The 16,632-nt window shown below is 37.2% G+C and overlaps 1 protein-coding gene across 2 annotated transcripts in view; it reads right to left on the minus strand.

Annotated features, from left to right (window-relative positions):
• Positions 1-16,632, minus strand: part of PTH1R (parathyroid hormone 1 receptor) — a 253,958-nt gene that overhangs the window by 17,957 nt on the left and 219,369 nt on the right. For both annotated transcript variants that reach the window (XM_075214161.1, XM_075214159.1), the window contains exons 6-8: positions 9,565-9,659; positions 6,744-6,930; positions 6,168-6,321 (exon numbers count right to left, since the gene is read on the minus strand). In XM_075214161.1, coding sequence (XP_075070262.1) covers positions 6,168-6,321; positions 6,744-6,930; positions 9,565-9,659 — 436 coding nt within the window. The remainder of the gene's footprint in view (positions 1-6,167; positions 6,322-6,743; positions 6,931-9,564; positions 9,660-16,632) is intronic.

Here is a 16,632-nt window from a genome sequence, read left to right on the forward strand (position 1 = left end):
GTTATAGCATGTCTTATAATGTGTTTTATATATTGTATTATAGTAAATCTTAGAGTATGTGTTAGTGTATGACTTAGTGTACGTATTAATGTATGTCTTAGACTATATCTTAGTTTATGTCTTGAATAGTTCATTAGCAGAGAACTGACATTTTGCTTTTACTGTATTATGGATCTCACATAATGATCTGACCTCATCAATGTTAAATTATTTTTTAAAAAACACTCTGTCCAAATTTTAATGTATAATTTATATAAAGTAACAAAAAAGAGAACTTGTAAATGTAAATGTAGAATGTAATCGAGTTTGTGCAGTGCAGAAGGTTAGGTTACTACAAATCCATCTCACTGCAGTGACATCTGTATCACATAATTAAATATCACAGTGATACCAGATCTATGTGACATATATAATTTCCAATTTAACAAATGCATCTGAAAATGACATTTACTTTTTAAATTAGCAATGTAGATACAAATCATGTTGGCTGTCTATTAAACATATTACTAAAAATCATTATGTTAATGCGCTATTAAGGCAGATTAGTTTTTTGCAGTGATCAATGCATGACTTTGTACAGACAGTTACAGTTAATTTGAAATAGCCCCTTGTGTAGTGAATTATAACTGTACGTGGGCGCTGTTATTTTTTTTATTTTTTTACTGTTTTGGCACCCCATTGTATACATGTATGTAGAGATGTATGTATGTATTGCATCATAAGCTGTATCGAGCTCACAATGATTGTCATATGGAAGACACTCATGCACAGTACATATGCACATAAGCACCACCTGCTGTTTGAAATCAGTATTGCATGCCTGCCCACATAATATAGGAGATAATCCACCCATTACTGTAAAGTACAGGGATATTTAAAGTCACCAAGGAGAAATGAGGCGATTTCTAATACCAGTAGTGATTTACAATAAGGAGTGTGTTATTCCTTACAATATACAAAAATATAAAAGTGATGACATCAGAACTAACCATTTATATAGATATTATTTACAGGAGTGGGACTCCTGAATATTTTGCACATATGACCTCAGGCTGACTCTGCCCTCGTTATTGTGTCAAGAACTTTAAAAAGTGACTTTGCTGCATATCAGCAACAGTTCAAAACACCAACATTTATATTTATATCACGTGCTCCAAGCAAATCGTACATCCAATCCTGAGGGTTCCATCATTTCCAGGGACAGGTTTAAAGATTTGTCTAAAGGCTATTTAGATGTTAGACATGTATGGACAACGTCTCCAGTATTTAGCTGGGTAACTTGTTCTGTTATGGAGCAGTAAGTCACAGAGTAACAGCATGACCCCGGAGGATCTATGGTAAATTTGGGTTACTCTGTCAAAGGTAGTAGATCCCAATATTATTGGAAAATACCTCCACGGTCATGGTCCCATAGGGAGGTAGGTTCTTAGGGTTTCTAGCTCCTCGAGTCAGGAAACTCGCGGATGAGGGACAGCAGATGTGGTGTTGTAGACCGCTGGGGCTTCCACATACTTGGGCAGTTAATTAGTTGGATATGGTATTTAAGGGAAAGTTTCTTTAATCAAAAGGAAGAAGCTTATAACAAGATATAAAATGTTTAATATTAACTAACTACATCTTTATTTCTATGACAAATAAATGCTATGGCCAATTACATCCATGTCCTACAGTCGTGTCAGTTAATTGCACCATGAATAATAATAATAATAATTGTATTTATACAGAGCTTTTTTCCCAATAGGACACTTTACATTTGCAGAATAACCCATGATAAATATAAGTATATAAAAGATTAACAGAATAGAGAAAAGAGATCTCAGTATTGGTATTCAGAAAGCAGAGATGTACTAGTAAGATACTTCAATAAATGGTCATTCTTGAGTCTGTTTGTGAAGATTTATAAAGGGAAGACTTCTTAGACTGGCAGGCAGCGAGTTCCAGAGAGACGGAGCCGCATGCTCAGGCCCTCTATATAGTATAGGAGATTCTAGGTACTGTTAGTGGTCCTTCTCGTGTGGATTGAAGTGAGCCAGTGTGATTATAGGGCACTAGGTACGCAGGACTCTGGTTGTGTAGGTCTCTGAATGTCAATAAGCCAATCATGAGACAGATTCGCCCTCTTACAGTCAGCCAGTGAAGGGGACGGAGAACAGGGGTGACGTGACAGGAACTGGGCTTGTTAGTAACAACCTGGCTGCCGTATTAGGTACCAGCTACAAGTTCTTCTTATGGGAGATCCAAGTAGAATGCACTGCAGTAGTTCAAGCCAGAGGACACAATTCATGCATGAAGTTTCTTTTGGAACCAAATGATTAACGTGTGGAAGATCACTGGAATCAGTATAAATTCTTTACTTGCTCCACTTTTTTCCTTACCACCAGGAAAAGTGTAAGTGAGAGAGAAGTCTAAAAATACCCAAACTCCAAGTAGAACAAGGGAAAACTTCACACGGCGCATGGTGAATGACCATATTATAGTGTTTTGATAATCAGTTTGCCGCACCATGTCTACAAATAGTTAATTGGTTTACCACACCCAGGATAATCTAATAGATAAATATACATTCCTCTGTCATGTGAGTAAACATGTTCCATTGAAGTTTAAATAATGTGAATTCATTATTGAACAATTTTCTGTCTTCATAATTTGTTATTGTTACTTTTACTGTTGTAGAATTTAGACATTTAGACATATGTGCAGTACTTTGGAACTTTCACAGCACTAAACAATGGATATTGAGGTCTTCTGCAGTTATGCACAATAAAATACTACAGTACAACAAAAACATTACAAAATACCACAATGGGTTAAAATCTGGGAAAAGGAAGTAATCCGAGAAAATCAGGGTAATGGGCCCGTTGAAACGAGTTAGAGAATGAGGGAAACATGAAAAAAGTGTCAATTTCTGTATGGTGTCTCGCACTAATACACTACGTTGCGTATCATAAACAAAACAGTATAAGGTGCGTGCGGAAGACTTTACAGCAAATTGTGGGTGTATGAGGGAACACTGAGCACAAAATAAACAGCTGAACTCCAGGTATCTAAGCGACATGTTGACGAAGGCTCGTACAGTCTGTTGTCTGATGGTCCTCTCCTCCTTCAGACGCTGGTGCTGATGTTGACTTGTAGCATCCACATTGTATGCGCTGTGCAAGCTTAAGATACACACACAGTGTGTACAATGCAGGCTCTATTAAGCCAAAGGTCCCGTCTGAAGTTCCAGACTACAACGTGGCCCCGGATTTATTTTCATGGAGGGGAAAAAAAGCAAAACATCACAACAACGTTCTTCATTGCATTCCAGGGGTTTTATTATATTATTCCCTTTTGCACTATTTTACTACTGCGAGAAGCTAGAACTGTTCCATTACTCTTATAATTACTCCTGTGGATCTCACTTAACGTTTGAGATCAATCTTATTATTTGTTGCAATCTAGGTTCTAATTAAATGTATAATAATATAATGTACTTTATATTACACAATCCAGTAGATCATTTGAGGAGGGACAGGTTACACCTCAAAGGGGAGAGTACAGCTGTGTTGGGGGAGAAGATAGACAGCTGGAGGAGATTTTAAATTAGGACCTGTGGGGCTTAGTCTAGGGAGATAGAGGTAGACTGTTGAGAAGGGTCACAAAATATCGAGCTAGACTTCATGAGGCTGGATGAGAATTAGGAAATATTGGGTGTAACTTAGGTGAATTTATAAGGATATATAATATGTTTATGAAGGGTAAGAAAGAAAGAGAGCTGCTGTTTCCATATATGTAAAAACCTATTTAAGACCGGCCAAATGGGTTGCATATCTGTGAAACTTGTGACAATGTATCGTCTTTGTGGATTACATACATAAAGAAATGACACCACCATTTTTTTGTGACTAATGCTTTTTCTATAAGCAACTACAGGGGAACTATGATGAACTTGTTACTATCTGATGTAACAGATTTTATATCTAGTATACAGGTAAGGGCACATTTAGGAAACAGAGATCACAACATGGGAACCTCTCTCTTGAGTCCCAATAAAACGGGACGTAAGTATGTTGCAAAAACTATGCGCCTGATTCATTAAGGAACTTAAATGAAGAGGATCCTTATTTCAGTCTCCTGGACAAAACCATGTTACATTGCAAGGGGTGAAAACTAGTTTTCTGTTTTGCACATAAGTTAAATACTGACTGTTTTTTCATGTAGCACACAAATATCAACTTTAAATTTCAATGTACAAATAAGTATCAAGTATTTGTGTTCTACATGAAAAAACACTCAGTTTTTAACTTATGTGCAAAACAGAAAACTAGTTTTCACCCCTTGCAATGTAACATGGTTTTGTCCAGGAGACTGAAATAAGAAACTTCTTAATTTAAGTTCCTTAATGAATCAGGCCCCACGACTTTTAGAAAGGCTCATATTAATCAGCTCAAAGAAACATTGAGGCTTGAAGCTGGCCGACTGGGAAGTCTCTGAAAGCACCCAGACCAAACAGGCACATTTTAAAATATATCTTAAATAAACAGTGCTGCAAGTAGATATGGAAACACACAAAAAGAGCATTTAAATTGTTACAGATAAAAGGGACTGAAATGTAATAAAGTAGTAAAATACAAGAAATGTAGCAACATATGTAAAGGGAAATAGATTAGCAAAGACTGAAGCTGATAATCAGTTGCAAAACTTAACACGTCTAATCCAGAAACAGTTTTAAAGTATTTAGATAGAGCAAGAAAAATAAAACTTATAATGTTCGGGCACTGAATGATAACTTAGGAAGAGGTTTGCAGAAGATAAATTAAATTAAATTCACTAACAGAATACAAGGATGAATCAGAGCTTTTCTTACAACAAGTGGGATCTGTGGCTATAATTAGTAGAGGACATGATGGGGGTGATTGATCCAGAATATTTATCTGATTGATACCTTTGGGGTCAGGAAGGATTTTTTTTTATTCTCCGTGAGGCTAAATTAGCTATTGCCGCTCTGGGGGGATTCTGTTCTCCCTAACATTACATAAATATATAGATAGATAGATAGATAGATAGATAGATAGATAGATAGATAGATATGGAAATATATATATATATCATGTCATACATATAGCTCTGTCATGTGTTGAACAGTAATATGTTGGAGTTATACAAATAAAATGACCCTTAGCAATTCTCCCCAGGAAAATAAATGAAGAATAATGGACAATCGCTGGCCCATATTGCGGATCTGTCACAGTAATGACACCACACTCACAAATAAACGAGACAGGTGACATATTCACAAATCCCAATTACATGTCACACCGTCTATCTAACAAGCTTACTACCCCTGTATCTGTCTGCATTTTAAATGTATCACTGCCAGCGAGATGGCTTATGTATATCAATACACGATGGCTGGTTATCACATGAGCTTCCATTTAATCCAAGCTACGTGAATAACAAACCAGAAAGTCTGCTTCAAAAAGGGACAGCGGAAGAACAAGCTCAATTGTACCAAGAAATTGCGATTCCATCTATTTATATAATATTTCTACACGGACAATAATCTATACTACACCATAACTACTGCCTAGAACAGCTTTATAAATATTTATGAGACATGATATAAAAATGAATAAAAAAATATCTACACACATCCTAGTGTTTGTCACAACAGGAAAATGAAGAATAATGATAACAAATAAATAATAACATGATCTGAAAATATGTGAGGCAGTAGGAATGATAATATTCAAAATAGAGTGAAATCTAAGTATTAAGAGATCGATACAGTATAATGTTTTTGTCATGCTACTTCAACCAACATCTATAAAGGTATTATTATCCATCAGTAAACTCCGGCACAGAGTCATAGTTTTTTGTTTCTGGACCACAATCCTTTATCCTCAATTATCTCCTACTAAAACCCTCTTTCACGAGCGACCATCGCTCAAAATATAACAGCTTGGATTGGTGGAGAGGAAAGATGGCTGATGACACGTCATGGGAGCATGGACTAAAGTTATTGGAGATCATAGAATTAGATCATCTATAAAGAGAGCCACTATATATTGATTTAACCTTGCTATTCCCAAAATCATCTGATGTTCTACATAAATTTTGTTTGGTCGTTATTCTTCAATTATTACCGCAAGAATATTATCGAGAAAGAGCAAGGAGTTTTTACTCACCCCATCCAAACAGTGTGAACCCCCAGAGATATTTTTTATCGGAGAAAAATGCCATAAATATGAGACAATGGAGATATAGTCCTTCCACCAGGATCCAGTAGTAGTTGGTGGCCAAGAAATACAGGAAGAACGTAACAGCAACTTTACACCCCACCTACAGAAAGAAATGAGTAAGAAACAAAATCAAGTATTGAAATGTCGTATTATGCGTTATAAAGTATTGTAATAGCATTTTATATTTCCTTTTTTTAGTTCGGCATTTTTTTTTATATTAGAAAAATCTTAAAACCTAAAAACCCTAATTTAATTTAAACACTTAAAATAAACCACCATGGGATAGTTCCACCAAGTCCATAATCTTTCAGCTACTTTCGTGCTCTATAATAAATGCTTCACCTCTGGACTTAAACAGTTCAGCAATGGATATTTATGTCACTGAGATTGTTGACCTTTGACAGTTTGGTAGAATGCTTAGAACTCTGGTTTATTTTATTTAGGTTTTTCCAAATCCAAGAAAAAGTAACAAAATAAAAAACCTGGAAAAAACTCTTTTTGGAGCTATTGGCCATCACTCACAAACTGGGACTTGTCTGGCAGAGGAGCCTCCGTTATCATTCTGAAGTCTTCCTCGGAGAAACGTTCGATTTCTTCCAAAGCGTTTCCGGAATACAAGACGGCGTCCTTCACGAAGATACTGATGGCCCTTAACATGAAGGACACAAATAGGTGCATATGGATGTAATTCCTCGTGCAGTGCAGTCGCCTGAGTAAAGGACAAAACGAAAAATTTCTGTTGAGTCGTTGATACTTTTTAAGACGTTTTTCCCCTACAAGATAGCAGATGAAGAAGTTATCACCTCGTCATTGTCATTAAATGAGGCTCCGGCAATAAAAAGCAGGTTGCGATAATTGGACAATTAAACAATACAACTCCAGGGTACGTTAGTTTAGCTGCTGATTTGATAGTAAAAGTGTCTTGTAGAGGAAAATTAAACATGAAGTAGTGTGGCAGGATCTTCCTTTGATGAGCGATTTATTGGCCTGGGGGTGTTAGTTGTTTCGTCCTTAACTTGACCTAGCATATTAACACAGCCATGAACATTAAAATGCTGCAGTGTGTTAATGATTTAAACATTGTTTTCTTGAACAGTCTAATGGCATTAATATCACTTTTCACTATATAATCCCTGGCAGCCTAGGTTGTCTGTTTTGGTGCCTGTAGGGGAGCCAGGATATTTAATTTAGAGAAAAAGCTCTATTCATTACCAAGTAGATTCTTAAACAGTCAAAAACCATCTAGGTCATTTCCCAAACTCACCCACTATTACACATTGTCCTGAACTATATTAATATGATTTATATGAATGGAGTTTACCAAACGGTTCTACAGATAACTCTCTGGGATGGACTGAGAAATGACTTTGGAATAACTAAAGCTCTCCCTGATGTAGTAAAGAGTCCGGCTTTCATTGCGAATTTAAGATCTTCAGAGGATTCCAAGAACAAAGTTGATGTTCCGGTTACTGCAAACTTCTAACAAACTCACTGTATACATTGACATCATTAATTAATCTATTATTACATGTTATAGACAAATTGTTTCATGTGATAGAAAATGACCAGGAGGCCGCCCAACACTGTTATTGATTCCATGAATGATAATCTCAAAAGTGACAGTTTTAAAGAAATATCTTTCCGTAAAAATAAAAAAATGGAAATCTGTGTTCTTTTGCCAAGTAAATTGTATTAATAAACATATATGGAAAATGTTCAAACTCCAATTTCATGAGGTTGTTCAGACCATGTAAAATAGCAATAGTCTAAAATATAAAACTACTTATCTCTAGTAATATGTTCCTGCTAAATACTAGAAAAACTCTGGATTATATATCTGGTGGCCAATGCATTTTATTTTCTCACTGATCATCCAGAAATCCATCATTTAGACTAGCGATCGACATTATAGAAATATTACCTGAAAAAATAAGGAGTATTAAAAGCTTTCACTTCTCTCTCTTATTCACTCTATCCATAGACCAGATTGGTGATGTCAATAAATCAGTGTATTTAAAGATTGAAGACACCACTTACCTTCAGTGGTCTAACTCCTTACAATCAGTGGTCTACATCGTTACTAGCAATGGTCTACCTCCTTACCATCAGTGGTCTAACTCCTTACTGACAGTGGTCTACCTCCTTACAATCAGTGGTCTACATCGTTACTAGCAATGGTCTACCTCCTTACCATCAGTGGTATAACTCCTTACAATCAGTGGTCTACATCGTTACTAGCAATGGTCTACCTCCTTACCATCAGTGGTCTAACTCCTTACTGTCAGTGGTCTACCTCCTTACAATCAGTGGTCTACATCCTTACTAGCAATGGTCTACCTCCTTACAATCAGTGGTCTACATCCTTACTGGCAATTGTCTACCTCCTTACCATCAGTGGTCTACGTCCTTACTGGCAATGGTCTACCTCCTTACCATCAGTGGTCTAACTTCTTACTGGCAATGGTCTATCTCCTTACCATTAGTGGTCTACATCCTTACTGGCAATGGTCTACCTCCTTACCATTAGTGGTCTAACTTCTTACTGGCAATTGTCTACCTCCTTACCATCAGTGGTCTACATCCTTACTGGCAATGGTCTACCTCCTTACCATTAGTGGTCTACATCCTTACTGGCAATTGTTTATCTCCTTACCATCAATTGTCTAACTCCTTACTGACAATGGTCTACCTCCTTAGTAGCCATGGTCAAGTTTCTTCCTGGCAGTCATCTTATTCCTTATTGGCAATGGTCCTTCCTAGCCATAGTGGTCTACCACCTTACCGGCAATGATCTACCTTCTTATAGGGAGTGGAAATTCAAAACCCTGTCCAGTAGAGACAGCAGCATAATCATTGGACTAATTACTGTTCTGGTCACTCAACCATTTTTCCAATACGTTTTTAGCAGTGACTAGTAATTAATAAACCATTTAGCCTTAGTGACTCATCCCCTTGAATACACACATGTGTTAAAGAACTTTTAATAAGTATGAAGTTAGCCTTATGTCAACTCTACACAGTCCTGGAGTTGGAGTTGAAGTGAGGAATTTAATTAGAAGAGATGATTCTTTATAGATTAAGGACCACGTAAATACAGGTTATCTGAACGGCCCTCCTGACATCAAATGACATCATTTTATCCAAAATCAAACAAGAATTAGTGATCACCGTCTTAATGTAACTGCTCATTTCTCAGGAAAGACATATTGACATTTCATTTCCTCGGGGCATCAATAAATGTTAAGCAGATTAATTAGATCATCTTATCACATAAGCGGAATGAACACAAGCAGTATTATTTATTAGATGAAGAAACACAAAAGAGTATGAACTGTGTGTTTACCTGAAATATCCTAAAATGAGAACAGCAACAGTTAAGGATCCCAGAGAGATTGAATACCCGATAGTATAGATCAAATAAAGACGGTCGAAGACTTCCTGCAATGAAGACAGACAATATCACTACACTGGACACATAGAATTCACTCTAACCCGTAACAAGCTGGTTTATCGGGGCTCGTTAGGAAGGTTGGTTTAGGCTGACCTGACATAGTCATGATTAGCTGCTGTGATATAAAACTGGTTGACTGATCTAGGAAACGTCAAAGCATCAAAATAAAAAAATTCAGAGTTGTCTGGATTGTGAAACCTGACGGTAATTAAAAGGCTGAAAACAGAAAAGTCAAACACTTAAAAATTGACTTTATAAATATATAAATATATATATATATATATATATATATATATATATATATATATATATATATATATGTCTAGAATAGTTCCTACAGCAGTTTCTTTGTAATATGTTATTGTCGTGGGGTGTTCTATAGAAGCTGAGTAGTGCAGAAATTAGAACAATAAAAGAATACTATAAACTATCTATTATAAAATGCTACCCTACGGTTTAGCAACATAAGTTATAAATGTCATCAGCAAAATTCAACATGGTTTTGATTTACGAGAAAATAGTATCACAAAATTGTTTTTAAAAATGGATTGAAATAAAAACAGTCTATTTATCATTAGAAAACCAATCGCAGGTCTGATTTTTTTAGTCACCGGGGTAAAGTCGATTATCGATGTAATTTTACAGAACACATTGCAGAGAGTAACACATTGAAAGATTTTTTAATACTGATGTGTGACAATATTTTACACCCATTTTATAGAATAACTCCCATTAAAAATGCAACTACTGATGAGGGGTGTCTAAGATTTCACATAATGAGTGTGATCTATAGATAGCTATATTATAGTAATAATTCTAATTGAAGTAATGAACGGGTGTCTGTCACAATTGATGTATGTCTATCTGCTTTCAGATTAATATAATTAGATGAGAAATTTATAGACCTTTAAGAGTTCATTACTGGTATAAATATGTTTGCATAGGATATATATATATATATATATATATATATATATATATATATATATATATACATGTTCTGTTACGTACAATAACAATACATCTGTATCAATATGTCAATGCTCTGCGGTTTGGTTTCGCACAGAATTGAGCTTTACTAGATCATGATAACAAGTCATTGAAGGGGGGGCATTTCTTGCTGAGAATAAATGGCATTCTAATGGATACAGGAGCATGAGACCTTTCAGACATCTGAAAGCAGGAAGTTTATTTCTCTTTCAGGACAGCTTGACCTTGACCGAAACGTATATTACATCAGTACAGTTCCCCAGTGAGCACTCTATCCTGAATACATTCCACAGTCATTCATGGGAGAGACACAAATGCTTCTGTCTTCAGGGAGATTTCAGACGTTGAACAAATAAATGTGGAGTTACAGACGCTGACCACATTTTACTTTCTATTCTGCTTCGCTTTTATCTAATGTAAACGTTATGAAATGAATCTATAAAATATTCATGTTCATGGATAGAAGCTAGAGATGTGCGCGGAATCCTACTGGAGAAGCGTAACTTAGAAAGCCATTGTATATGTGCTGATCCCACAAACCCTTATCAGTACCTTAGTCTCAAATGCCACAAAGTTGTGAAGTTTGTTACCGTTATGGTGCACATTGTAAGTCAAAGGTCTTTACAGGGGAGCAGAGAGGGATTGGGGTGACCTAGAACTTCAGAGCCACGCGGTACCCCACTGGCATGACTGTGCCCCCCTCTTTTGTTGCACATTGATTTGGACACCGGCCAATTTTGGGAGCCAAGCTTATCTTATTCCAAAGCTCTCCTGTCACTCTTATTCAGATGGGATAATCGTATTACATTACAATAAAAGAATCTCACAAAATTATGGTCCCACAGCACAAATTAAGTTTTGTGATGTCAGGAACTCATTTTTGACCAAACGCACCAGTTTTCGTGGAGATCACATAGCTCAGCCCACCAAGATGGCAAAGTGTGTGGGGTACATTGTTTCATCCGTCTTATGGGAGGAGCTGAGATGTTTGGGGCATTCCTTACTCAAGGAACGCCCCAATCATTTAGAACACATGCAAAAACGAAATGTAATTTTTCAGCACAATATATTTGGGGTGTAGAGGGTTCAGTCATGGGGTTATCCCTGTATGGTGGACCACAAAGTCTTTTTCTCTTCACAAAATGTCTTCATTTTTAAATTTATTTGGAGGTGCCAGATAAAACACATCAACATACAGTTTCCATGGACTTCCATGCACTTTTTATACATTTTATGAGCACCAAATATTATTATTATTATTATTATTATTATTATCCTTTACTTATAAGGTCCCACAAGGTTTTTCACAATTTACAAACAATAGACCTTAAAAGGTAAACAGCATAGAACAATAAACTAGTACTACTTAGACTCCAAAGGCTCCAAGCAAGACCAGACCAGAATCAGTTTGTCTGAAGCAGAAATAATAAGTACTGAGAATGGAGGGATGAGGGTTCTGCATGTGAGAACTTACATACTAAAAGGAGGGCAAACAGACAGCAGACGTACAAGGGAGTCAGTGGTGGGGATCAGGCTCAAGAGGAGCGCTTACATGGACAGGGGAGGAGGAAGGTGTGAAGAACAAGCATGGAGACGGTTAGGAGGATGACTGGTAGACTTTGAGGTACAGATGAGTTTTAAGTGCCAGTTTGAAGGTGCACAGATTAGGGGACAATCAGATGAAGCGAGGGAGTTCATTCGAGTGGAGGGGGAAGCCTTGGAGAAGTCTTGAATTCTGGAGTAGAATGAGATGATCAAAGTGGAGGAGAGGCGACGGTCATTTGCCAATAGCAGGGAACGGGCGAGAGTGTGAATTTAGAAGAGGATAGAGATACAGGTGGCAGTGGAGTGGGAGACGGCCTTGGAAGTGAGGGTGAGGAGTTTGAAAGGGATTCTGTAGGGGAAAGGACTCCAGAGAGGGGAGGCAGAGGAAGACCCTATTTTGGTGCATTAATAATAGTCGCATGAAAGTACTGCAAACAATTTATTATTATAGGTCAGATATCACACTTTAAGCAAGAGGTTTTCCTTGTTTACACAACTCAATAGGTCCTCCATGTCTTTAGTGTCAGAAGTCAGAAATATGCTAAAAAATGTATTTGTTCAAAAACCAGGATATGTGGACAAATATATGTTCTCATATATGTGGTGTCAACAGTATATCAGATCCCTTAAACGTCTTTCTTTTACTGAGGATGAACGACACAAGTTTCCTCATATGCAGCTACTTGAGCTTTGGGTATAATTATCCCCTTGAACTGAAGTATTAATTATTTCATCCCTATACAGTTTGAATTGAACATATCTCTCACCCCATCGTCTGCACCTAAAGCCATATTTAGGGTTTGCATTGATTGAGCCTCTGTGAATATGTCATCAATTAATAAACTATTTCCATGCTGTCCCTGAATATAAAACCATTTTAAGTCATCCCTGTAGAGTTGCCTAATTTATTCTGCCGGTACAAAAAGCATTTCAGGCACCCGGCAGATTTAAAATTTAAATATCGAATGCTGCATTTGGAAACATCTATGTGAAGTTTAAGGTCAATGTCTCCTGTTTGTGAATTGATGTGTTGTATCCTCAGCCTGTTATAGTGATTCATCATTCTCTATAAGCACAGCTGACAGGTTTGTGGTGAGAGACATTCAACACAAGTAATTACATTAGCATTTGTTTATCCTACCCGCGGCCTAATAAAACATCAATATCACCATCACTTGTACCTATGGGAAGAGAAAAAGTATGGGGATAACTAATATATGCACTTTACTCATTGGTGGACATTTATGGGGCCTGAGTACAATTTATATTTTTCCTGTGTTATTGCTGTGAGATACAATTGGGATTCAGGAACCAAATGAAATGGTTCCTGAGCACTGGCTCACAAGCTGGAATGTGTATAACACGCTCACTTCTGTTAAAATAGAAAAAACACTCTATTAGTGTTTTCTGGGAAACACTAATTATATATTTAGACAAAACAAATGTATGGGCAGAGACCGACAAAAATATTCAGTAGGTGTCATTCGTATAAGAGGAACAAGAACTAAGGGCTGAGATGTGCAAGAGGGAAATACAACTTGTTACACCTCTCTAAAGGGTTAAGGAGCAGGCAGGGGATGGGGGTACTCCCAGAGGTAGAGTCACTAGGGAAGGGCCAGGGTCAGTCTATAAAAATCTGTAGGAATCTGCCTCCAAGATCCAGAACGTTGCCTACCCACTCTCCCTGGTTTGGATGGATCTTTGGCAATCGTCTACTCGCCTTATGGGGCAGTTGTTTGTTCTGGACTCTGGTGCTGGTTATGCGAGTGCCTTTCTACTTTTCTCTATCGGGTCCTGACCTGCCCTGGCTGGCGTAATTATTGGAAGTCCGGTATGTTTGTTATTGATTTTTGCCAGAAGACACTGCACAGTCGGCGGTTAATGCTTGCTGGGTGCACTTTACTCTGATTTGGATCAATCTGCACCCGTTTCCCTTCGAAGAGTCGGCTATAGTTTTGGTTCAAGTACCGCGCTTGGGAACCGTCTTGTTGGCTGTGCTCCTTTCCACCCAGAGGGGTTGCGGGTTCTGGATTGCCCGGAAAAATTGGTCCCCAAGTGAAGGTGAAGTTTGATATGTGCGTCCAGGTGAAAATATTACCCACATTGATTGATATCCAAAGGGTAATTGACCCACGTTGTGATATCCGGTTTTGGGCTTCGCTGTTTTCTCCTCCACCATACAGTTTTTGGTCCTAAAAAAACTCTTTAATTTTGTCACACTTACGTTTGGTCTCAATTATTTAAGCTAAATGTTAAAAGAGGTTTTTTAAGATAACAAAATCAACCATTAAGTATTTTATAGTGTATGTGACAGATAAGAAAGGTGGAGGAAGTATTGTTTTATAAAAGTGCTGCCCTTGGGGTTAATTTATTTAGAATTATACACCTGTTCTCCCGATTGCTGAAGAACACTCCTCTACTGAGGTTATAGGAAGACATATTTGAGAAACTTTAACTTAGTTGAATAGTTTGTTTTTTTGGTACTCGACAGGCATCTAAAACCTCTAAAGGATGAGCCCGCTGTGACCGTTATCTCCCAAATAATTCACTGAATTACTCTTTACTTCTAACTAATCTCAGCAGAAAGCCAAGATTGAAAACAGCAGGCATCTAAACGCTCACACGCAAGGGGTATATAGGTCTTATCCCAATTTTTGACTTTAGAAACGTTTTATAGTTTCAGGCCCTTCCTTTGATGTGAATAACTTTGAGGGGATTAAAAGTGAAGTATGAAGCGTGAGCGTGTAATGGCGAGTACCGTAGAGGCCAATCTGTTCGTCGGGCACTTTTCCTGCCACGTAGGAAACTTTGGCTTTTTTTTTTGGTGAATAACTTCAGCTGAGAGATTTTTTCTTGACAGCACAAACAGCTCAATGTGCACACGATCAATTCTGTACTTACAAAGAATGTTCACTTAGGCTTCGAAAGTACTAGAACCGTGGAGCTTTCATTCAAATCTAAAATTCAATAATAACAGGAAAACACTTTGCATACAATATGGAGTCCCTGATGTACTCCGCAACCTTTGTGTTTCATAAAGTCAGAAAAATAAAATGTTTTTCTTTGTCCCAGCTTCAAAAACAAATACACTTATTGACGTCCTCGTCCGTATTATTGTAACTACTCTACCAGCAGAAAACAGACATTTCATGTCTGTACAAAGAGGTAATATCGACTCGTAGACAAAACGTCACAAGCGTCACAAATTTATGTGTTAAAGTTTCTCCAAGTAAATGACAAAAATGTCTGTTCAGTAGCAGTAATAACACATTAACACTCGATAATATATGACTTTAATCAACTGAAGACAACGAACATGGAAAAATACAGCTGTAACGTTTTGTCTAAACTTCAGTTTATACAAAAACTTATTTTGCAGATCGACTAAAAAAAAGGTGAAAATTAATATATGGTCAGATTTTGTTTTAAGATATATAGAATACATTTAATGAACCCTTTAGTAATTATTCTAATAGTTTCATCAAAGGACATCCAGTACAGATCATCTACAAAGTTGTAATACAGGCTTCAGAAACACAATGATGGGATTCATTCATTAAAGAGCAAGTATTTTACAATAATATTCATCAAAGGCTATTTATTACTGAACTGAGAAATTTGCATAAATAAACTGGAACTGGTATAAACTTATACTTAAATAAAAATGACCACAGTGGCCCCTCCATACCCCCTCTGCAGCAGATTGTCATGTTAGGAAGAAGGAGTTTCTCTAATTGAGCAGCCAGAGAGTGACTGACAGACATGCTGTCTTGTTCTACTGAAATACACTAAACAGATTGGTTGATCTGAAGATGTCAGTTTGGGGGTTTAGTCGTCTCTTAACTCTTCAGATTATTCTGCAGCAATAAGCAGAGCATATCATCTCCAGTAATATGTTGGTTAAGTAAATACTAGATATGAAATGAGCTTGAGCAATTAGTCAATCCAGGGTAGTGATGGGAATGGCAACGTGGGCAGCATGGTGGCTCAGTGGTTAGCACTTCTGGCTCTCTGCACTGGGGACATGAGTTCCATTCCCGACCATGGTCTTATCTGTGTGGCGTTTGTATGTTCTCCCTATGTTTGCGTGGGTTTCCTACGGGTGCTCCGGTTTCGCCCACAATCCAAAAACATACTAGTAGGTTCATTGGCTGCAATCAGATTGACGCTAATCTGTGTGTGTGTGTGTTAGGGAATTTAGACTGTAAGCTCCAATGGTGCAGGGACTGATGTGAATAAGTTCTCTGTACAGTGCTGTGGAATTATTAGCGCTATATAAATAAATGAAGATGATGATTGATGATGATGATGATTATCTTTTTGCTTTTTTTGCAATTTCATTTTTTTTCCATTAAGCTAATTAAGAAAAAAATGACACATGCAGGTGTTACTTATATAGAATATGACACAACGTAGAGAACCTTC

This window comes from Mixophyes fleayi, chromosome 5, assembly GCF_038048845.1.
Source record: "Mixophyes fleayi isolate aMixFle1 chromosome 5, aMixFle1.hap1, whole genome shotgun sequence".
NCBI classification, from domain to species: Eukaryota; Metazoa; Chordata; class Amphibia; order Anura; family Limnodynastidae; genus Mixophyes; species Mixophyes fleayi.